This window comes from Camarhynchus parvulus, chromosome 8, assembly GCF_901933205.1.
Source record: "Camarhynchus parvulus chromosome 8, STF_HiC, whole genome shotgun sequence".
Lineage (NCBI taxonomy): Eukaryota > Metazoa > Chordata > Aves > Passeriformes > Thraupidae > Camarhynchus > Camarhynchus parvulus.
Genome location: NC_044578.1, coordinates 2,321,529 through 2,346,048, shown reverse-complemented (window position 1 = coordinate 2,346,048; position 24,520 = coordinate 2,321,529). Strand labels below are relative to the sequence as shown.

At 45.4% G+C, this 24,520-nt stretch overlaps 2 protein-coding genes across 8 annotated transcripts in view; one reads left to right on the top strand and one right to left on the bottom strand.

Moving 5' to 3' along the window:
* The window catches only part of DOCK7 (dedicator of cytokinesis 7), a 96,892-nt gene that overhangs the window by 37,780 nt on the left and 34,592 nt on the right, over positions 1-24,520 (bottom strand). For all 7 annotated transcript variants that reach the window (XM_030953686.1, XM_030953687.1, XM_030953688.1 and 4 more), the window contains exons 14-22: positions 22,998-23,160; positions 6,909-7,026; positions 6,112-6,182; positions 5,264-5,402; positions 4,997-5,098; positions 4,657-4,743; positions 3,663-3,894; positions 2,210-2,374; positions 719-888 (exon numbers count right to left, since the gene is read on the bottom strand). In XM_030953686.1, the coding sequence (XP_030809546.1) occupies positions 719-888; positions 2,210-2,374; positions 3,663-3,894; positions 4,657-4,743; positions 4,997-5,098; positions 5,264-5,402; positions 6,112-6,182; positions 6,909-7,026; positions 22,998-23,160 (1,247 nt within the window). The remainder of the gene's footprint in view (positions 1-718; positions 889-2,209; positions 2,375-3,662; positions 3,895-4,656; positions 4,744-4,996; positions 5,099-5,263; positions 5,403-6,111; positions 6,183-6,908; positions 7,027-22,997; positions 23,161-24,520) is intronic.
* Positions 12,436-20,992, top strand: ANGPTL3 (angiopoietin like 3). The gene is made up of 7 exons (XM_030953696.1): positions 12,436-13,046; positions 14,128-14,238; positions 15,047-15,164; positions 15,857-15,970; positions 17,136-17,231; positions 18,761-19,021; positions 20,811-20,992. Exons 1-7 carry the CDS (start codon positions 12,549-12,551, stop codon positions 20,990-20,992), a joined length of 1,380 nt encoding a protein of 459 aa, XP_030809556.1. The 5' UTR covers positions 12,436-12,548.

The window sequence follows — 24,520 nt, the reverse complement described above, 5'->3', positions numbered from 1 at the left end:
GCTTTGTCCCGGCTCATGCCACCTATTTTAGGCACAAAATGAAGGGCTCAGACTGGGACTGTGGTGGTTCTGTGTAGTTAGAAGTCAGCAGGAGGAGATGGATTTACTGAAATTTAGTGAATTTACTCTTTACTCAAGAGCCAGAGTACAGCCCTGCTGGATGCTGTGCACCCACACTAGAACATCACTTTCTGGGATGGGCAGTCAGTGTCCCTGTGCTCAGCTGGCCAGACTGCGCCTCACCAAGCACCCCAAATCCCCTCTGGGCCACACAGGGAGCAGGAATATTCCTGCTATGTGCAGGACACCCACTCTGGACATGAGGACTAGAGAAACCTGAGCAGCTGAATGCAGAGCAGAGGAGGGAGTTCGGGGTTGGGAGAGAAGAGTGGGGTAAGAGGTGCAAGGTTTGGGGAGACACAACAGAGCTGGGCTCAGGATTTGGCTGCTGGCCATGAAAGAAGTGAGGGGGAGACAAATCCAGAAGGACTCCTGCCCTCAGCCCCCACACTTGTGGAAGCAGCACTCCAGGATGGCTCCAAAAGTCAGGAACATTTCCAAGGAGCAGCGTTCCTGTGGTGCCAACAAAAACCACCAGCAGAGGGCTGAGGAGGGGCTGGGACACCCCCAAGCCCTTCCCTGGTACTCGGGAAGGCCTGGGAGGTGCTGGGGCTCTGGGGGGTCCCTGGCAGGACAAGAAAGGACGAGACAGCCGTACCTTGGTGCCGATGATGGAGCGCACCTCATCGTCGGGCGAGGTGGGGGTGCCGGAGATGTCGGGGTTGCTGTTGCTGAGGCTGCGCGAGCGGTTCAGGTTGAGGCTGGCGGGCCGCACGGCCGACCTGGCCATGGTGGCGTAGTGCACGGACCCGCCCAGGCCGCCGGGACCTGCGGGGACATCCAGTCAGTGCGGTCACCCCTTACCCTCAGGACAGCCCTGCCTGGTCAGTGCGGCCATCCCTCACCCTCAGGATAGCCCTGCCTGGTCAGTGCGGCCATCCCTCACCCTCAGGATAGCCCTGCCTGGTCAGTGTGGCCATCCCTCACCCTCAGGATAGCCCTGCCTGGTCAGTGCGGCCATCCCTCACCCAGAGCCCCTCAGGACACCCAGGCCTCTCCTGCCTGGTCAGTCCGGCCATCCCCCACCCTCAGGACAGCCAGCCCTGCTTGGCCATCCATCACCCAGACCCCTTCAGGACACTCAGGCCTCTCCTGCCTGGTCACTCTGGCCATCCTCCATCACCCAGACCCCCTCAGGACACCCAGCCCTGCTTGGTCAGTCCAGTATGGGAATTAAAAGCTGTTTTATCCACAGGGAAGCATGAGGCTCCCTGTGGGACTGTCCTTGGCTAAGAGGATGTTTTCCAGACCACACACTCAAAACCCACCCAAAGTGGGCACAGTTTTAGGTACAAAACCTTCCCAACATCTCTCAGAGCTTCCCCGTCTGTGCATGAACATTCTTTCCAAAACCTGGTTTTTCATGGCTGTCACTCACACCACCTCTTTCCCATCCCTTGCTCTCACCTTGGATTAATTTATTTCCCTCCTGCACCCAGACATATGTTTTCTAGTATTTTGCACTCCTGCCTTAAATACATAATATCTACATTTTTTAGGTATACATAGAAATAAAACCATATAATATATATATGCATATATATGTGTGTATATATATATATATATATATACATACATACATTAAAATATGTAAAATATTATATTAATAATAAATTCAATTACTTTAGGCTCTATTTCAGGAATCAGCCCAACTTTGGTCATCAACTGCAAGTCTTTGTTTAATTGATGGATAATTCCCTTTGGATACCTATTCCATCCAGACAGTGTTTAAACTTTTGCTGGAACTGGAATAAAGTATAAAAGTTCTTATGAAGGAGACTGGGAAACATGACAGGGTAGGAGTGCATCACACCTGTCTCACAGAAAAAACCTTAAAACCTATTTTTTTGCCATAATTCACCCAGACTCCCTCTTCAGCAGTGACACTTATTTCAAATCATCAAATAATTGAATCTCTCACACAACTAACAGTAATTAAACACATCTTTTAAGTGGCTACACTGGCAAATTAATAACAGGGCCCTGCAGGGAAGCAGACACACAGCTGAAGCTCAGGAGCACCTGCCAGTAAGTGGCTTCTGCCTTTTTTCACCAAACTTGAAATAAAATGAAAAAACAAAAGAGCTACCTGGTGATGGTGAGTTGGGGTAGGTGTTGGGCAGGCGAAAAACATAATAAATATAGGAAGCAAGCAGGCTGTTCCTGCCATGCTGGTCCTGGTTGCCATCCAGGTTCTTGTGAAGTCTGTTTATGATCGATGCCATCGCCTCAAAAGATGCTTGGCCCAGGTTCACTGAAAGCAAAAAGGGAGAAGTTTGGTTTAGAGTGCAGCAGGACCCAGGAAAAATCCAAAATGTGCTGTTCATCCACCTCCTGCAGGGTAAATGGTGGAGCTCCCTAGAGCCTAGCAAGCTTTTCTCATATAAAGTTCTCCAGTTCCTCATATAAAGTGCTCCAGTGATCAGCTGCCACTTTTATTAAAAATAAACTTAATGAACTTAGGCTCCATTTCTGGAATCAGCCCAATTTTGGTCATCAACTGCAATGGTAACAAGAGTAAGTCTTTGTTTAATTGATGGATAATACCCTTTGGATATTTATCATGCTTTTCTCAGTTAATTATTTCCTCTATTTAAGCCTTAGCCAAAATACAAACTGTATCAAATGAACAATTTCATTTTGTTGAGAGAAAAAAGCTGCTCTGAAAATGAGCACAAAAAACTACACACAGACTGAAGCAGATATTCTAGAAAAATTAGGGATGAAGAAGACAGTAGCTAGAGAATGAAAATCTTATTTTAAATAAATTCAGTCACTAATGTCCATAATATTCCATACAAGACAACTAAATCAATACAGAACACTGAAAGAGTTAAAGAACATTAAAATATAAAACAAAAATGCAGGTAAATTCTTTCCCAGAAAGATTAAATAAATAAATGGTACAGCTAAGAAAATACTTTTTAAAGTATTTTTAAAGCAGTCTTAGATCCTTATATTCCACCATGTCCAAACTCAGGTTTCCTACAAAAGAAAATCTGCAAAAACTGCTGTTTTAAATAGTAAGGATCTAATCCTGACTTAAACTTGAGATTTTCTGTACTGCCAGAGCTTAGCCCTTCACAGGGAGCAAAAGAAGGGATTATTCACGCTGGCAGTATCAGATCCACAACAGGAACATGCAGCATCTGTAGTTTCCTACTTCACCTACTTCCAGATTTTCCAAGGTGACCAGTAAGGTTGAAATCCCTATTTTCTGTCAGGATGGAGACACCTTAACAAACTCCAGTGCTAAAAACATGCTGAGCATCCAGGAAAATCAGGCTCTTTTTCTGGTGGCTCAATTTGGACACCAAATTCCCAGTCCTTCTTAGAGGCTTTCTATTAAATATTAAATATTGCTCCTGTGTATATCACCCTAGATCTGGATGCCAGCATGTTTTATTTGGGAGACACTTGGTATATTAGTGGCACTAAAATAAAGCATAAAAATGGACTTTTTTACTTCTACATAAATATGATAAAATTGGAAGTGTCAAACTTTCAGCTATGTAATTCTCTATAAAACTTAAATAAAATACCTATTTGGCCTGCAATGACAGGAGGTCTTACTACCAGAAGGATCAGTTTGTCAAGCAGGAGATGAAGAAATCGCACTACCGGCTCCAGTTGAGAGGAATTTAAAGCTGAAATGCTGCTCTTCAGTTCATTTTCCAAGTTGTTCTCCATAATTCTCATGTCTCCTATTCGCACAGGGAACATGTGCTCATCCAGAGCATGGACAAGCGCAAAGAACTTGTCGAGGTAAGGGTCCTACAACAAGCAAAAAGCCAATAATCAGTAAGAATCCCCAAGATACCTTCATTTTCTATGGATTTGTGTCTCATGGATGGGTTCTCACCCTCATTTTTCTATCTGGCCATTTAAAATTAGCAGAAACTGAACATCTTTGAGAGATCTGTCCATATTTAATTCTAATTCTAGTTTCAAAGTTATAAAGGCAAAACTAGAGGACCCACAGACTGTGTATTCTTAGACAAACCAGACAAAAACGCACTAAAATCACATTGCTACTTACAGCACAAATAAAATACACACAGCCCATCAACATGACACAGTGGGAATTAATAAAACAAAAGCTCAAATGATTAAACAAAGCGATTGTCATCTTTATTTTCAGATCAAAGGCAGACAGAGGGAAAATACAGGGAGGAAACAAAAGAGGAGGAGGGGAAAGGGAAGAACAAGAAAACAAGAACAAGAAAACAAGAAGAAAACGAGAACAAGAAAACATCAATTGCCTGGGCTGTGTTAGAGCTGTTGTATCAAACACAACAGGCTGAAAACACTGTTGGCCATTCACTCCCCTGTGAATTAAGGCCAAACCACTCATATTTTTAAGCAGAACTTCTCAAATATACTCACAGCAGAATGTGGAAAAACAGGTGTGCTGGCTCAGAACTGAAAATGAGATTGTAATTTCACTACAAGGGATTGTCATACACAGCATCAACTCTGACAGTGTTTCAGCTGTCAGAAGATTATTTTATTCCAGTGACTGCTCTCAACACCCACCTGAGTGTGGAGGGATGACACAGCAACAACTTCCACATTGAAAACCCCTTTGTGGTTGTCCACCCACTTCATCCCAGGGAGAGGAACCTGCAGGTTGAGGAAGAATCAGAGAGGATGTGACAGAGAGCAGAGCTTAGGCTCTGCTGATTACAATTCAACTTATTTTCATTTATTTTGGCCAGATCACATGCACATAGCCACACACAAACATTAAAATTCTGTCTAAATTTAACGCTATTTAAGAAATAAATAAATGCACACACACAGATATGTGTGCACATCCTCTCGTTTTTTTCTCCCATGTATTCTGCTGGTTTCCAGCAGGCAGAACTCAGCTCACCTCTGGAGAAAGCACTGAATAAGCCTGTGGTGGCTTTTCCAATGACACAGGCAGGCAGAACTGACCCGTCTTTAACCGGCCGTTCTGCAGCATCGGGATCCACTGCAAAGAGAAGAAAACAACAAAAACACTCATTACTTAAGGCTTTCTTTGAGCTTTTGCCAATTGCTCAAGCTCTCCAATGGGATATGAGTTCTAAACAAAGAAGCAGCAAATGCATTTGAATGAATCCTGTGCTGAAAAATATAAGGATGGGAAGACACTCACGGTGTAGCCAACTGGAGTCTCCAGGGGTGTGTTTTGTTTTTGTTGGCAACTGACGTGGTAGAAAGTAAAAAGCAGGTGGTGGTGGTCTGTCAAAGTGGCTGGAAGCTTAATCTTGATTTCCTCATGAAAATCAGGAGATCTGCGCAGAGAGCAGAGCCTCAGCTGAGTCACCCACAGCAGTTTGCTACCTTGTGCTCCAGACTGAACCCTTTGAGTTAAAGGATCTGCAGGGAAGGGAGTGTATGGGCTATCCCAAGGGATTAAAGCTCACTTTCTGATCACAAAGGACTGGAAAAACTTCTAATCCACAAAAAAATGGGCAGCAGCCTCCTCCTCCTCACACAGGCACTCTGAACCACATGAGCAATAAACTCCTGTCTCAACGTGGACACTGCCACAAGCCCGACCTGCAGGACAGGAATCTCCCCTGGAACACCTCTCCCTGGCACAGCTGCAAAGCCAGGAAAACGTTCCTGCTGGACTCAGCACCCCTCACCCCAGCTGCAATGGAATTACTTTCAAGATCAAGTAGCTCCAATTTGTACCTAATGTCTAAAATGCTCCAAGAAAACAACGGGGGCACCTGCTCCCGTGAGTTTGAAACATAAATCTTCATGACTGCTGACTGGAGCTGTACTTGGAGCATCTGCTGAGCTGGGCTACGTGCTCAGGATCACACAAAGCTGATCTGTGCCACAGCAAACAAAGACTCTGTCTCCCAGTTGTCACAAAACTCTAAGGACAGCATCAACTGGCACTGCAGTCACTGTGAGTGCTGTCCAGACGCTGATTGTTAAATAATTAACACCAGTCACTGACAAGTAACTGCACTTCCACACTGTGTTTACCTGTTGTGATACACCACAGCTGTGTATGCTTCCTTGGAAAACTCAGGACAGCTGGATTTGCCAAAGATGACCTGCAAAAAGAGGAAAAAACCACAGAACCACCCCTATAAAACTGTGCCAAGAATTTATTCCATAATCCTGCAGAGACATTTAGAGCTCCATTTATTGTGCACCTGTACAGTTATACCTGCTTGTTCCCTGCCCCTTCCCTTACAGGCAGCACTTCACTCAGTCACTGAAAAGGCACCATTTTAACAACTCCAGTGACACATGGACACAGACATGGCAGAAGAACTGATGGATGGAACCATCCCTGCATAGATCCTCTCTGAGTGGGGATCACTGCTGGCCCTGAACAAAGCTGTCACCTTCAATCCTTTGTCATGGAAGCAAAACTTCTATTCCAACCACGAGCAGTGTCTGCTGCAAACACAGAATCCCAGAATGGGTTGGGGTTGGAAGGGAATTTAAATCCCATCTCAGGAATGAGACAGGGACAGCTTCCACTATCCCAGGTTGCTCCAAGCCCCATCCAACCCGGCCTTGGACACTTCCAGGGATGGAGAATCTCTCTGGGTAACCTCTGCCAGGGCCTCACCACCCTTATAACCAACAACCTCACATTAAAATTCAGCTGCTCCACTGTCACCTTGCAAACTCTGCACAACTGCACTCTTTGCTCTGAAATACCATTTTCTATTCCTCTCAAGTTGTTACTTTGAAATGCATTTCAGTGAGGTTTGAACAGCCTGCCAGGAGTGCTGGTCCCTTCCCACGGAGCACAGGGCCCCCCTCACCGGCATGGCATTGCTGGGATCCTCTCCATACATGAACTGCACTTTCACTGTGATGTTCCTGGCAGATCCCTGCCGGTTGGCGAAGTTAAGGCTCTGTGGATACACATAAAGGAGATTCCTGCAAGAGACAAAGGCAGCAGCTGATGAGAGGGGTCACACCTTCATTAATGCTGTTATTTAAACTACTGTGGAAAGGCAAACAGTGAAGGGTTTGACATTTTCTTTTCTCTCGGATGCAGTGCACACCCAGACAAACAATTGTCTTTGGTAATGACCCCTTATTTCAGACATCAAAAGACATAATTTTTAAACTCTCATCACATTTTGAAACAGTTCTTGTGTGGAAGGGTACTTGAAAAATCCATCCAAAAATTTCCCAGTGATTCTACAATCTAAGTTCAATTGGAAAGAAAACATGAATACAAAAACTTTATTTACTTCTACTTGATATACTTTATTTGCTCAACACAGAGGAGCTGGTTTCTGTTAAATACCTTCCTTCTTGCGGCTTTTTTTTTCTTTTCTTTTTTAAATCTCCTGACATCACTATAACTTCAGGTTACATTTTTCCTCTGAGAATGGATTAAACTGAATGGATACATGTAGCTTCAGGTAATGCCAACACCCCCAGGTAGCTAAAGAACTGTTTCAAAGGCTGAAGTAATAAAGTGCTCATCACATCCACAGGGAATGTGGCAGGGCCTAATGGGAGGAAATTGCAGCACAGGAGATTTAGGTGAGGCACAAGGGAAGATGTTCTGGCTGTAAGGAGAGTTAAAGCAGTAGAACAAATTGCCTTGGAGGGTGTCAAACCTCCATTTTTCTGGTGGTTTCTCAGGACAGGTGAGGCAGACACTCATCAGGTGGGTTTAAAGACAACTTCAAGCTTTGCTGAGCAGGGGACACACATTCTGCAAACCCCTTCCAGTCCCATTTCTCCAAGTCCCTGAATACTTTAATAGCCATGAGAGATGCAAAATTCTGCAGTATTTTCTGTCCTCTGAGCCCTGCTGTGCCCTTGCCAACAAGGTGAAAGTTGGAGTGTGATGGATTCACACTCCATCAGCAAAACTGTCCACTACAAACCCCTACCTGTCTTTTGTGCAAGCCATTTAGACCTACACAAAGCTCCTTGATGTTCTTTTAAAGACAAAAATAAAAGCAGACTTTTGCACCTCAACACTCAGTTATTCAGAGGAAATGAACGTTCTTTTGCTGCCAAACCACTCTAAATGTATGAATTGTTACACGTCTTTAAAAAACCAGCCTGGCAATCCCCATTCCACCTCCCACCCAGCCCTGCCCAGCACACCAGCATCATCCTCCTTGGCCAGCCTGGCTCCAGCCAGGGGATGCAGCAGGGATGGTTCCATGGGAGCTCAGGGAGGGCCTCAAGTGCTGCCTCAGCTCCCAGGGATGAAGAACTGGCACGCTGCATTCTGGCCAAACACTGCAGAACCAGCCCTCTAACAGCCCTGGCTTGTGAGGCAAGAGGAAAAAGAGGTTCCTTCCCTCTGGGAACTGTTCCGTGGTTCTGAACACAATTTGTGAGTGGTTTCCAACTGTTCCTTGTCCCACAGAGACAGCAGGTGGCAGATGGGCTCAGAAGTGAAGTGAGGAGCACAGCAGGACAACTTTTAAGGTGTAATAAAGCAGCTGCTGTCGAGTGCTGGCAGCAGGAGGTTGATAACAAAAAGACTCTTTTTTGGGTTCTCAGGAGGGCAGTAACTCAGGGAAGGTACCTGGTGCCTTTTAGATGCCAGGAGTTTCCAAAACACCTGCACTGGTGGGACACACTCCTGGAGGAGCAGCTGCAAAGGGAGGCTGCCCCCGCCTGCCTGAAATGGCACCACTGACAAGATTTTGGCCAACGGACCCCACCCAAGGCCTTGGTTCTGATGGCAATTCCTCAGAGCTGCTCCCCAAACAGCCCCGTCTACACAGCCCCAGCTAATGGTGATCCCAAGGAATTCCCTAAGAGCAGAGCAGCTCCAGGGACATTTGGGGCAGCCTCATGAACCAGGCTCTGCTTCACCCCTGCAGGCAGAGGAATAAGCTTAGCAGGCAAGTGGGAATTTCTTCCCTCTCAAGTCCTTCATGGTGAATTAAGTTTTGGAATCCCATCCCCACTGGTCACTTTGCCAAATCAACACTCTCCTACTATTTCAGAGGGGGCCAGGGCCATTTTTGTGACTCTCCTAAATTACTTTGTTCTGCCATGAATACATTTGCTGCTTGATGTTCTTTTAAAATGAAAATGGATATGAAAATTTACTTTAAAATGTACCTTGCTCATAAAACTTTTATTAAGTATTATTAGTGCCTAAGAGAAAGATTTAAGGTATTTGTGAAGCCAGGCTACAGGATCCCTATATTAAAGGCAGGCTTATGCAAAGGATTGATTTATGCTGAGGAAAGGGACAGGTTGTTCCCTCTCCACTGCTTTTCAAGCCCTCATTAAGGGCATTTCACTGGGAAGAAGCTCTTGGTGCTTATGGGATTCGAGATGCACAGATCCCACTGGAATAGGGGACAGGGGATGTTCCCCCTGTTCAGGCAGCCTCCCTCCAGAGGGTTTCCTATTAGAGGCATCTTCCCTTTGTGGAAAACTTACATGGAAAAAGGGGAAAAAATGCCCAGCTAGCAATCAGAATGTGACCCCCAAGTGGAAAAATCCTGCTTGACCTTACCACTGGTCAAGTTGGGTTGGAGCCCTGGTTTGGGTTGGAAGGGATGTAAAGATCACCTCATTCCACCCCCTGCCATGTCCAGGGACACGTTCCACTGTCCCAAACTGCTCCAAACACTGTCCCACCTGTCCTTGGACACATCCTGGGATGGGGAAACTCTGGACAAACTGGGCCAGGGCCTCGCCACCCACACAAAAATTAATTTATTCCCAATATCTAATCTCATCTAAACTACTCTGTTTCAGGTTAAAACCATCACCTCTTGTCCTGTCACTCTAGGCCATTGTCCCAAGTCCCTTTCCAGCTCTCCTGAAGCCCCTTTAGGCCCTGGAAGGAGCTCTAAGATCTCCCCAGAGCCTTTTCTTCTCCGTCCCCAGCCCTCCCAGCCTCTCTTCTACCTCACATCACTAAAAATCTCAGATCTTCCTGTCTACACACAGTCATGGAAAGGGACTGATGGCTGAAAAAGCGACAGAACATTATGAATGTCTTGATTTCCATCAATAAAGTTTCAGGCAGGAGCTGTAAACCCAAGGACTTGTGTTTGGAGCTTTTACTAAAATGCCATGCCAACTATATGCAAAGCTTATCCTATTATCTCAAACAGATCTCAAAAGTACTTCTACTTCCATAAAATAAATTGCTAAAGTGCAAAGGCTTCCCAAGCCATGGACATAATGGTACCAGGCACTCCTCTAAATATTTATGTAATATCATTGCAGCCATTTTGCAAAATCCTTCACAAAGGCATTAAAACATTAAGAGCTGCTCCTAACTCTTACAATGAAAATTCCTATGAATGAATTTTCCTATTATGAAAATTTCCCGTTTCAGTAAAACCCAGAGAGCTTTTTCTTTGCTTTATTCCTACTATAAAAATCATTTAAAGCCCACATAATCAGGGTCACCCAGGTTCATGAAAGATCTTCAGGATCATGTTTGTTATATACATCTTTTCCTGACAACTCTCAGAGGCAGGATTCCCTCTCAGGGCTTCCAAAGCTCTTGAATTTTATGGTTTAGTCATGCCAGAAGCTTTTCTCCTCTCTGCTTTCCTGTGTCCCACTTTTCTTCTGGACTCTGGGCCTGTTGTGACATCTAGGGGTGCTCTGTAGCGAGTTCAGCACTGTCTGACTCCATGGCCTTGGCATTAATATGGAAACGTGCTTGGCAGCTAATTAGTGCTTCATTAATATCTGACATCAGGGCCTTTGGCTGCCTGTTCCCTTTGGAAAACAAACCTTTCCCAGAGGTAGTGTCGTGCCTGAGCAGCACAGGCAGCACATGGGACACACAAGCTGTAGAAACCTGGCAAAATGTCTGATCCCCAGTTGTTTGGTCATTGCTATCTCTTCAGTAACTCCCTATATTTTTAGAAAGACTAAGCCAAGAAGGAAGATTTTTGGGGGTGATGGGGTTTGGAAGAATTCAAAATAAACCAGGAAGATTTCTTACATTAAATAGTTAAAAAAGAAAATGGTTCATTTGAAACCACAAAAAAACAGAGCCACTTAAGGACTGTGAAGTGGACTGAAGAATGCCTATACATTGGTTTGGGTTTGTTGTTTTTTTTTTTAATTTTACAACCAGTTCTTCAAGTTTTGCAGCCCAAAATCCCTGTGTCAGATGCCAGAGAAACAATTCAGAACTGGTTTTTTTGAAGGAATCCCTATCAAAGCTGGGCCTGATCACCTCCCTATTTCTGCTGTTTTTCCATACTCCAGTAACTCTGATCCCAACCATACTGGCACAAAATATTCCCCAGCAATTAATCTGAGATCTAAAATACTTTCACAGTATTTAATTGTGAATGGGAAGGTTACCTGGATATCACAAACCCCTAAGCACACAAAAAATTCAACATATGAGGTAAAAATTTCATTTTTTAAACATTTTTTCTATGGATGCTTCATATCATACGTGCATATGCACATCAACACAACAAAAAGTCCAGGGGAAGAATTTCTAAACATACAAGAAGTTGGCAAAAACCTGAAAACTCTCCAAAGCACATTGTGCAATGTTTGATTTTGTTTTCTTGGATTGCTATGAATGAGTCCAGAAAGAGAAATACCTTTGACTCACACTGCAGTACTACCCAAAAACCCCATGTTTTTATGCAGAGACCCACTGCAGAACTGGGCATTTATTGCAGAGCACTTGCAGCCTTTCTTTATGCAGTGTGAATCCTAAACAGCAAAAAGAATGCTAAGGTGAGAAATGCAAGCGAGGTATTATTTATCTCACCCACCTCTGCAAAACAGCTCTTAAAAAATAAGTTTTATATGGTGTAAATTACTGCACAAACCTTAACACAGCAGAATCACATCCAGGCAATCTCTGGACCTAATTCCCTCTTTCTCACTTAATCTGGGCTCGATGACAAGTAAATCCACTGCAGCACAATGAGTTAGATCAGAGAACGGCCTGAGATGAAAATCAAGTTGTGTGAATCACCTGGGAATATTCTGCCCTTCCACAGCTCATCAAGGAGCTTCACAACCTGAACATCCAGTGCTCTCAAACATGGTAAAATCCTTTCACACTCCTGAGGCAATAAAGGGAACCAAACAACACAAACAAGGTGCAATTTAAGCCCTTACCCAGATTATGCCCCAAAATTAACCTATTAAAAAGAGTTATGTGAAAAACACCGTGTCATCAATAACATTTTACACCAGAAGGCCTGGCAGATGGAAAAGTTCAGAACCAGTTTAATCAGCAACGCGCCCGTCTCTCAATTTTATCTTCCCAGGTACCAACCTACATTCAGGAGAGGTTACACTCGTTCAAACACACACAGCTTAATGATCAACCCGTGCTCTGCCTCTCCTAAAATGAACAGGAGTATAAATAGATCAAGTTCTGCAACCCATAACAGCCACAGAGCACGAGCTGTCACTGGGAAAAGCCTCTGCATCCTGAGCAAAGAGAGCCAGGAGCAGGAAACATGAAGATCATTCCAGTTTTACTATTCCTGGCCCCGCTGGCTCTCCCAGCTGCAGCTGACAAGGATTTTTTCTCCGTGGGTTCCGCCGCATCTCCCGAAACGAAATCGAGATTTGCGTTGTTGGACGACGTCCGAATCTTGGCCAATGGGCTCCTCCAGCTGGGCCACGGCCTCAAAGACTTTGTCCACAAGACCAAGGGGCAGATGAACGACATCTTTCAGAAACTCTACATTTTTGACAGGTCCTTTTACGAGCTCTCCCTGCAAGCCAGCGAAATCAAGGAGGAAGAAGAACAGCTCCGGCAAACCACGGCCAGGCTGCAAATCAACAATGAGGAGATAAAGAACCTCTCACAGGAGATGAACCTGAAGATTGAAGACCTCATCCAAAACAAAATCCAGCTGCAGGAGCAAGTGTGGGGACTGGAGGACAAGGTCACCAAACTGGCCATTTTCCAGCCTCCGGTGCAAGAGACAAAAGAAATTTCTTCACTCAAAGTAAGTGACTTGTGAAAGGCCCTGACACACTGAGCCAAAATACACTGCAATGCCATCATCAGAAATTGTGCAATAGAAGCTCATGCTTCCCCTTGCTCCTCTCTGGGGTACTAATCTGATTTTTGAGGAAGAAATGACTGTAATAACCTTTAAAAAAAATCACTGCCTTACTCTGACACGGCGTTAATTTTGCAGTAAAACTCCCCAGAGAAATCAGTGAAAAATTGTGAAATTATAAAGCTCTGTATTATTTTCAGTATTGATTTGCAAATCTATTTTAAGGAATTTTGTCATCATAATGATAAAAAAGTTTTGCAATCGGGAAAATTATGAGATTTCCAAGGCCATGGGTTTGTACATCACCAGCTCATCCCAAATCAGTGCAGTGGGAACTGCCTGCCCAGTGCAGAAACAGGGAGCTTAAACCTTTAGAGAGGACCATTTATAGCACCTGTAGGACCTCCAGAACCAAAGAACCCTACAGGTGTTAATAAAATTAATATGTTAATCGTGCAAGCAGTGAAGTGGGTATACAGTTTTCTATGGAAAAGGAAATATTAACTGTATTTTGCAAAAGTATAAAAAGGCCAAGCATTTTGTATGGGAAAATACTGGATATTTGTGTCAAACCAAAAAGAAGAATCCTGATCTCTCAAATCCCAAGCTGATATCCTAAATGCTGGGAATTTTTGCCTTTTTTAATCACTGCCATATATCTATTTTAAATCAAGGGCCAATTCCACAGATCATAATTGTTCTGCATGTGAAAAGACAAGGAAAAGAGCAATTAAAAAAAGAGTCTACAAAGCTGCCGGTAGTTTGTCTCCAAAAAATTGGTGCTTGCTCCAGAAGCAAAGAAATTTTTCATTTTAGAGGCAAAGCATGCAAACCTCTGGAGCTGGACTTTGATGATCCTTGTGGGTCCCTTCCAGCTAGGGATATTCTAGGATTCTCTGGAAAGGGAAGGGAACGTTCAGTGGTTTGTGCCTCTCAAAACTGGCCCCAGGACAAGAGTTACAGAGGCAGCACCACTGCTGAAGGTCTTCCGCTGCTCCTAACCTTCCTCCATCCCTATCCTCAGGCTTTTGTGGAGCAGCAGGACAACGACATCAAGCAGCTCCTGAGGATCGTGGAGGACCAGCACGTGCAGCTGGACAGGCAGCACAACCAGATCATGGAGCTGGAGGACAAGGTACAGGAGCCACCCTGCTTCTCCTTCCATCTCTGCTGACACTGAGGGAGCTGAGGTCCCACCCTTGGGTCAGGCACCCCTTGCTGAGTTTGGGGTGCAGAGGAAGGTGGGACCACTCTGAGGTACCTGTTCTGGGGAGAGGCTGCAGTGCTGCCAGGCAGGAGCTGTGGCCAACAACAGCTTTGAGGCCTTGTCTCAACACCAGGCTGCTGCATTTCTGACTGCTCATTTGGGGTTTTTCCTCTTATTATTTATCACCTTATTGCTCTTCCATTGGTCTGGAAGTCTCATTGCTCTGCACCTCTTTCTTAATTTCCAAAACCCACTCCCAGAGTGGATGTCTGCATCACTGTCTGCATCACTATAATACAGTACAACCAGCATGATCAGGTTTAATTTATTCTGAGAGAAAAATGCATTTCAGCCTGAGGAACTGTGGGTTCTGTCCTCCTCAGCTGTTGGCATAATTTGTCTGAGTGATGTCACCTGAGGAAATAAGCTAATCTGTTTGCCCATTAAAAATTATTATTAAATAAGTTAAATCTGTTTGCCCATTAAGGTGCACCACAAGAGAAGGGGGTCATTTCCCCCCCTCATGAATCCAACCCTGCCAGAGCAGTGGCACACACACAATCCCACACCTAAAATCCACCAGCATGGAGCTGCAGTTATTTTTATGTGGTAAATTGGGTATTCCACAGGGTTACACTCACAAGAAAAATTATTCTCTGCATGACATTGTCTTGATCCATGAACCCCATCATTCCAGAGCCTTGGGAAGTTAACAGTGTCATTATGGCTCTTCCAGCTAAACCACATCGAGCTCCGGGAGCTCCTGGAGAATTCCTTCCTGGGGGAGCAGCAGGAGGCAGAGCCCATCCCCTCTGCTGTGCACAGGCCCACGGCTGGGACATACAGAGCTGATGGTGAGACCCCATCTCTGAGACTGACTACAGCATGTGCTGCCTTCCCACCACCCTCTGGGACAGCCCTGGATTGGTTTGTAGGAGCCAAAGACTAAAAGGAGAAGATTTTTATGTTACACACTGGGCTGTGGGAAGGAATTAGATTTCCTTCTTTGGAAAAAATGTCATTATCTATTTAGGCCCACTCCAGCTGTACTTGTCTCTGGGGTGACACACAGGAACAATGTCCAAGAATGCAGTAACAGGATCCATTCCCCTCTTGTAAACATGCTGTGGCCATGCTTTTACCCATGTCTCTCTTGTGGAGCCTGAACAGAGAACTCATTTACTCCACACTGGCTAATTACAAGATTTAGGAGTCCTTTCTTTGAAGTTGAAAGGCACTGATGAAGTGTAGCAGTGAGCATGGTATTTACTAGGAGATTTACAAGGGGTAGGAAAGCCCATTTGCCAGAGTCTAGTCTTAGGCCTTAGAAACTTTCCAAAATCCTCCAAACTGAAGCCCTGCCTAACTCAAAAACCACAACCTATGCACACCTTGGCAGCTGCACTATTACGCCCAAAGCAGTCTGTCCATTCCATCATGTTTATTGTAAAATAGAATTACCAATATGATCATTCTCATTTTTTTCCTTTGGCTCTCAGCTCAGCACACCCCAAGCAGGATTTCTAACAGGCTGATTGCTCCCCAGGTTCTGCTGCTGACTGCACTGCCCTCTACCACACCGGGGTGCAGGCCAGTGGGGTCTACACTATTCAGCCCAATGGCTCAGAAGCTTTCAATGTCTACTGTGAAATGAAATTTGGTAAGAGCTGTGCCAGCAACAATCTAATTTACACACAAATATCTTTCTCTAAGCCAAACAACTTTGTCTCCTCCCAAAGTACACAAAAACTTATGATTCATGTATCTTCTTGACTTCTCTTAGTGGCCTGCTGCTCTAATCAGGTTTCCCATATCCTGAAATCTCCTTATCACTGCTCCCATTCTTTACTCCCTTCTTGTTTATACTGAGGAAAGGACATTCAATCACGTGACATAAATTAAGGCTATCCAAATCCCAGGCCCCATTAGCTGTAGGCAATGAAAATGGTCATTATAAAACCCACTACAGGGCAACCATGAATGCATTTCCCAAAGAAAAGCAAACAGCAAACAATTTGCTTTTACAAAAGTAACATTTTGTTCATTAACAGGCTGTGCTTTAGACTGAGCTGTGCCAAACTGAACCCAGAGAAGTGAGTCCTGGGATGGGATTTCTGTGCCACGTTTGGGTGGCTCAGCAGCCAGGAACACAGGTGTCATGTCACCTTCCTAAGGAACCCAAATTTGTTCCTTTTGCCACCCACAGCTTGGCCAGTTCCCTCATTCCCTGGTTCCTCTGCCCCCCCGGAGCTGCTCTGTGCCGGCCCCCCATCCCTTCCCATGCCCTCAGAGAGCTGGGGAGCGTGTGGGGCCACCTCACATGTTTGGATGTGCACACACAGCTCCCAGGGCTGCCCTCTGCAGAAAGCTCCTTTGCTGCCATTTGCTGGAGCAGCTGCAGTGAGGGTGTCATGACCTGGGCTCAGGGAAGACCCTCGTGGAGCTGCAGCTGGACACAGCCCCAGCACCTCATCCCTGCTCCAGAGCTGTGCCAGCAGCCAGCCACTATCAGCAGAGTCTGACCCTCTGAGCCAATGTCTGGGGCTCTTATCTCTTCTTTATCAATTTCTCCGTCTCTCAGCCCTCATAAACAAGTAAAACCCATTTAAGGCAGCCTAACAGAATAATTCTGTGAGAGGAGTCACCCCGGGTGTGGTCAAGGACACTTGGAGGGCCCTGGGCTCTCTCCAGTTGGGCTCATTTGAATTCCCTTCATCAAGACCTCAATTAACTCATTCTACCTCAAAATGGGAACATCCCAGAGCACACTCAGGGACAGGGAATGAGGCCAAGGCCCAGCAGTGACTGAATTCCCCTTTTCACAGGCACCTCCTGGACTGTTATCCAGAAGAGGGTGGATGGATCACTGGACTTCAACCAAACTTGGGATGCCTACACAAATGGTTTTGGTGACCTCAATGGTAAATATTCCTTTTTTTTGTGTGTATCAATTGATTTGAGAAGCTGAATCTTCTTATGGAAAGGAAAGCAGACTAAACCTGCAATTAGCAGCTGACTGATTTATCAGAAACAGCAGGAAGTGCTCACTAGAACACACAGCTTGTGAAATTCTCAAAGACATCCCTTCAAATGTGTGTTTAGAAACTGAATCAAGGCCAGAATGCTTTAAACACTATTTCACCAAGATTTTACTGCTTATAAAAGCACCTCCCAAAGCATTTCAAATACACACAAAGGCAAAACCTCACGAAGCTGCTGTCACTACTTTCTCTGAGCCTTCCTGCAATCCTGTTACCCTTAAAACCACATCAATTTTTGCAGCCTCAGGAGAGCCCAAGGCTGTGTGTGCTCCCCTGAGCAAACATCTCAGGCTTCTCCAGAGTGGCCAATCCCCTCCATGGCTGGATAGGGTGAGGAAACACCCACGTTGCCCTGTTAATCATCAACTCCAAAGAATTTGTAGCACCAAGTGCTGCCCAACAGCCTCCTCATCCAGAATCTTCTCCGTGTTTTTCTTGTACAAGATGAGTGACCTCTTGTTTGGGAAATAGTCTGACTTTCTAAGCATAGCACAGATCTAAACCTCACCCAGGTGAGCAGCAATATTGACTTATTTCCACATCTTTTATAATAAAGAGCTGCTGGATCTCAACCTTTCCCTCAGTTTTGGAACACGAGTTCCCAGCTGAGGTAGACTTTCAGCTGTAAAGTTTATCTGATCCTGCTGGATGCTTTAGTGATTGGTCTCCCAATTCCCAAATACTGCACCAAAAAGCAGCCAAATGTTTTCAGTGTTGGATTTTACAGAGAATTTCACTGCTCTCAGCTATGTCCTACTCAGTGCTCTTCTGAGGAGATAAAGTAAACCAGGTTACAGCTCCTAACCTGGAAATTAGGGAGTATTTTCTTCAAGCATCTTGTGCTCTATGGCTTTAAATGCCAGCTGTGTGCATGGCACTCACATTCAGCCCCACTTTGTACATGTGGCAATTACCTGCAGTGATAATAAGCTACTTAATGAATATAATATATGAAACCAATTAACCTAATGATCAGAAATTCCAGCAAAAGAAAAATTCCCTTTGTACAGGAGGGTGTTGAAACCCCAGTTTGGTTCTGCAGCTCTTTCCTCCCAAAATGCAACAATTGCCATTAGGTTTTATGAATGTCACTGGCTTCATTTGTCACACATTCCAATTACACACCTCTTAAATGTCTGCAGCTCCCTCTCAGAGTTCCACACGAGGTGGGAAACTTAAGGGGGAAGCTCCAGTTCATTTAGAACTCCTGTTTTATTGATCATCAGTGTGCAATTAAGCAGAGGTAAACAAAAAGAATGTAGCAGCAGACCTCTGCAAAGATCAACGGTCCCCAAGACTCGAATCACTGATTTAATTAAAGCAATTAATACAGCCTTTTAAATACTGTATCTTCACACACACTACCTGCAGGTTATCCATAAAACCATCTCTTCCCTCCAACTTTGCAGAGGAATTCTGGCTGGGCCTGAAGAAGATCTACTCCATCACCCAGCAGGGGAATTACGTGCTGCGCATCGAGCTGCAGGACTGGAGAGGGAACAGGAGGCACATCGAGTACAGCTTCAGCCTGGGGGGCCCCAGCACCAACTTTACCCTGCAGCTGGCCAGGACGTCGGGCAGCATTCCCAACGCGCTGCCGGAGCACGCCCGGCTCCGCTTCTCCATCGGGGACACGGCCGGGGGCTCCGGCTGCCCCCAGAGCCACCCAGGTACAGCCCAGGGCATGGCCACTGCTCTGCCCCACTGGGAAGGGAGCCTAAAGCTCAGCCTGGGGGGGCTCAGCCTGGAGAGAAGGAGACTCAGGGCTGCCCCCATCACTCTGCACAGCTCCTGAAAGGTGCCTGTGCCCACCTGGGGCTGGGCTCTTTCTCCAGCAGCACTGACAGAACAGAGCACACAGCCCCGAGCTGCACCAAGGGAAATACAGGCTGGATAGCAGGGAAAAGCTTTTTCCAGAAAAGGTGATAAAGTTCTGGAATGGCTGCCCAGGGAGGTGGTGCAGTCCCCATCCCTGGGTGTGTTTAACAAAGCCTGGATGTGGCACTGGGTGCCAGGGTTTAGTTGGGGTGCTGGGGCTGGGCTGGACTCCATGATCTTTAAGGTCTCTTCCAATCCAGTGATTCTGTTTCAACCCTGATGCCTCCCACTATCCCAGGGTGCTCTAAGCCCCGTCCAGCCTGGCCTTGGACACTTCCAGGGATGGGGAATCCACAGTCTCTCCAGACAACCTCTGCCAGCCCCTCACCACCCTCACAGGGAAGAACTTCTTCCCAATCTGATTTCTTCCCAATATCCCATCTAATCCTGCCCTCCTGGTGCAACCAACGCCAGAAACAGAACAGGCAGCCCAGGATGAAATAACCCCAGGATGAGATTCCAAACTCTGAAGCAAAGGGCTATCCCTCCTATGATGCCTGGTCTGGTGTGACAGCCTCAGGTTGAGTTGTTTGATCCCTTTTTGCAAAAAACTTAAAGACAAACTGACTTCTAACTCCATTTAGGCTACAACCCTAAAGTTAATAATGAGTGAGTTTCCATTCAAAGGTTTTAGCTGCCCCCAGAGCCATCAAGCTCTGGTAAGCTTAGATTTTAGCTTCTTGTCATATATACACAATATAATCACTCCCAAAAGAGCAAAAGATGCAAGGCTGAGGCCATTTCTCTTTGGAGATAATTTGGTTAAAGGGTTCTTAATTAAGAACCCTTAAACCCTTTGTAAATCTCTGATTTACAAAGCTTTTCTATTTGCCAGTTTATAGCAGAAAGCAAACAACTGAAGAAGCAATTAAATGATTGAACCACAGGAGACAAAATTGTCCTCCAGCCATCTGCTTCATGCAACAAACACTTTGTACATCATCCCAGGCCTTCCTGAAAATTGTGGATGCCTGAAACAATGCCAAGAGGGGGACCTTGTGCCCAGGGAAGGGCCCCTCAGGACAAGGACATTGAGGGGCTGGAGCATGGCCAGGGAAGGGAATGGGGCTGGGGAAGGGGCTGGAGAATCCCTGAGGAGCTGGGCAGGGGCTCACCTGGAGCAAAGGAGGCTCAGGGGGCCCTTGTGGCTCTGCACAGCCCCTGCTAGGAGGGGACAGCCAGGGGGGTCGGGCTTTGCTCCAGGGAACAGGGACAGGAGGAGAGGGAACGCCCCAAGTTACACCAGAGGAGACTTGGATTGATATTTGGGAAAATTTCTTCATGGAAAGGGCTGTCCAGCCCTGGAACAGCTGCCCAGGGTGGTGGAGTCCCCATCCCTGGAGGGACTTAAAATCCAGGCAGGTGTGGCATTTGGTGACATGTGTCAGTGGTGGCCTTGGCAGTGCTGGGGAATGGCTGCACTCAGTGAGTTTGGAGGAATTTCCCAACCCAAACAATTCAGTGATTTGGGAATCCTGGGTAGATGCCAATTGAGCTGGAATTTAGGGTCTAAAGCAGATTTGTGTTGCAAAGAGGAGCTGTTTACTCTGCCCAGACTGACATGCCCACGTTTCTCCTCAGGAGGCTGGTGGCACAGTGAATGTGAGGAAACCAACCTGAATGGAAACTACGTCACACCAAGGTCCAGGGGAAGGCTGGACAGAGGAAAAGGTCTGTACTGGAAGCCTAAGAAAGGAAGATACTACCTGCTCAAGTCAACCAAAATAATGATCCACCCAACAGACTTAAAAAGCTTTGACTGAGTGCTGAACCTGCTGCATTTGAACTCAGAACAAACACAATGAACTTCACCACACCGAAGGACTTGATGCTGTGTTTACCAACAGATGCCAAGTCCCAGCCCATGCCCTGCATGGAATTCCTCCAAAACACAAACCTGAGGCATCTGAGATGGTCTTACAAAATGTCTGGTGAGTATTGTCATTCCCTCAAGACCCAATGTCAACGTGCTGCAACTTTTTGTGGAGCTTTTCCTTCCTCACAGTGAAATTCTAATGTCTTGGAGCCAACCTGCCACACATTGGATAATATTGTTTGGGGGAATGGGTTTTCAGGCTGTGCATTCCTTTCTGGGTTGTGTAGTAGGGAAAACAAAAAGTGTTTTCTGGGAACAAAGGGCTGGCAAAACCCTACTGAAAACATTTAGGGAAAGAAAAAAAAAGAAATTTTGTTTCTTGAAGTAACTAATTGAATGTTTGGTTCATGTTTTTGTTGTGGAACATTTCAGGAGCAAATGAAAGATGGGTAATTCCTCGTTTTAGGGCTCTGGGTATTTCCAGGAGTGTAGCTGAGGCCAATCCATGCCTTCTGGAGCTGTGTGCAGGTGTGTCACACACAGGGGGTCAGAGCAGCCCTGCTCCCCTGGATCCCACAGGGCAACTGCACAGCTGGGGCTGCCCACTGCAAGTGAGGAGCCAAACTCACTGAAAGGAGGAAGAGATCTGCTCTCCTCACGTGAAATGAATCAGAGCCAAGCCTCTGTGACCTTTTAGTCCACCCAGCTAAGGAATTAAATAAACAACCAAGTGAGCACACACCAAAACACCTTTCACTTAGGGAACAGCTGCTCCAATGGGGTCAAGGGTGCCAACCCACAAACCCAGTAGGCACAACCCATGGCACAGGGCTGGTCCAGCTCCTGGGGACACTCACACGTTGAACTTCAGCTGCAGAACACGGAGTGACAGCCTTGGGCTGGCCCTGGAAGTGCTGACTGACAAACCCCAGTCCTGCAGTTCCCCTGAGTCATATTGACTTGTTTATCTTCCCCAACCCTTGTACAGTGTGGGTTTTTTATCTCAGCACAGGAAATGGTTTTGGTTGTCATTTGTCAGAGTGAAACCCCATGAACAGAACGTGTTAATTACAGAAATTCTGCAATAAAAATCCTTTTCCTTCTCATGGGTTTGTAACAGAGATGAGATGATGCAGTGTTGCTTATTTGTACTGGTTTACTGTAATGTTAAATTACCTGTCCAATAAGTAAATAGACAAATAAATAAATGGCTGACACTTTTCAAAATACAGGATATGGACCTTGGCTAAACCCTTCTTGTAAGCTTTGATTTGTAAAAACCTGGTTTGTACCTAAATTTAAAGAAACGATTTGCTAAGTTGGTGAAATCACTCAGCTGATGAAGACAATTCCACTCAGCCATGTAATGTCTTCAAAGATACTGTGAAAAAGCTTTAAATTAATAATGGTACAGAATGAAAAGAAATCTGGTTCCAGCCTGGATTTTGTTATATAAAGATTATTGATTCCCAAAATATTTAGAGAAATTTCCTATTTTTCAGGGCTTCAGAGGATTTTCTGTCAAGTATTGTAAACAAAAAAATTACCTGGAAACCAAAATGGAAATATGAACAAAGGGATTATATATTTTCTCTATTTTTATCCCTCACTTTAAAGGAAAAAAAAAGTCACTGAAAGTGACATAAATTAATAAAACCAGTAGGAAAATTACTTTAGCAAAGAAAAAAAAAACTCTACATAAAACTGAAAAGAATTTAACCAAATGGAGAAACCTCTGCTGTGTTCTTATTCACAGCCAAGTTTGATGCAAACCTGTTTGTCCCTTCCCAGCTGAGCCTTTTTCACTGTGTCAGCCTGAACCCTTCCCATGCCTCTGGCACAGCACCTCTGCCCATCCACCAGATTTTGCAACAAGCCTGCTGATAAGGGAGGAATTTCTACACTTGCCAGTGTCAGGCCCTGGAAAGTGAAATGGATTTCAAAACTCTGACCTGTATGTGGTGTTTGGGACGTAGACATCCCTGGCAGGGAACTCCAGGATTTCTCGTGTAGGTCTGACTCTGCTGTCTGGGTAAAGCTTGACCTGCAGCAGCTCTGGGGTTAGGCAGTAGTGGGGGTTCTCTGGAGCTGGAGATATGTCTATCTTCAACTGAGCTGCAAGAAGAAAGGGGTTTTATTCATTAATAAATAGAAATTAATTTTTAAAAGCATAACAGTGCTTTGTTTCTTCTGGTTAATATCCTATATATTCATCCATTGACATCCTATATATGAATTTAATAAATCAACAAATGATAAAGTAGAGATGAAGTGGATTTGTTAACAAGTATCAGTGGATCCAGCTGATATCTAAGGCAACTGGGGACCAGATAGTAAGAACCAACAGAAAATATGCGCTTTAACAAGGCACAGATGCTTTCTTCATAAGCAAACTGGGGAAATGCAGTCCAGATAATGCTCCTGGGAGGCCCAGCTATTGTTACACACAAAACTCCATCAGAGGAAAGGTTGAAAAACCCTGAGATTGGTCAGGCTACAAACCAGAGGTGAATTGGGATCACAGCATTCAAGTGCTTGGGAGGTTGTGGTCACTGCCCCAGGCCATGGCACACCAGAGTCACATTAATTTGCAGCAAGATAATTTTGCTAAGTTTTCTTAAAACCTAACCTGGCTGCAAGGCAAACTGAGAGCTGGGGAGATGATCCAAGGAAGAGGCAGGATTGCTGTCCCTGGAGAGTTTGAAGAGCAGGTTAAGTAATGTAAACATTGTCAGGGATAGCACAGGTCAGGGACCAGCTTCACTGAGGTGTGCCAGAGTTCCTATTCCCCCTTCTCAAACAGAGGGGGAGCCTGTTCCTATTAACCAGGGAAGAGATCTCCTTTGGGATGGAGAGTGGGAAACAGAGGTTCCTGGCTTTGGGGTTTGCATCCCCCCCTCACAGACACCTCCCTCACTGTGCCAGTGACAAACCTGCCCCATCACACCTTCCGTGCTCCTGCTGCCCAGGGACTGCTCTCAAGGATTTCCTTGGGGTGCTTGGGTGAGGAACTAAGCAAACACATGAACTTTTGAGCCCAGAAGGGTTGGCTGTGTGGGAACTGGAAAACCAGAAACTTCCACAGACGCTGAAGGGTTTGATTTACACAGAATCAGTGGGTTGGAAGAGACCTTAAAGATCATGAAGTCCAACCCACTCCCAGCACCCCAACCAAACCCTGGCACCCAGTGCCACATCCAGGCTTTGTTAAACACACCCAGGGATGGGGACTGCACCACCTCCCTGGGCAGCCATTCCAGAACTTTATCACCTTTCTGTATAAAACTTTTCCCTGATATCCAACCTGTATTTCCCTTGACACAGCTTGAGACTGTGTCCTTGCTGCCTTGGGAGAAGCTTGGATTGATGTGAAGCTACAGTGCACAGACAGCAAATGGAAAATCCATGGATTTCTGTTTCTACAGTTGTAAGAAAGAATACTCCTTAAGTAAGGAACTGTATTGATAAGATGGTG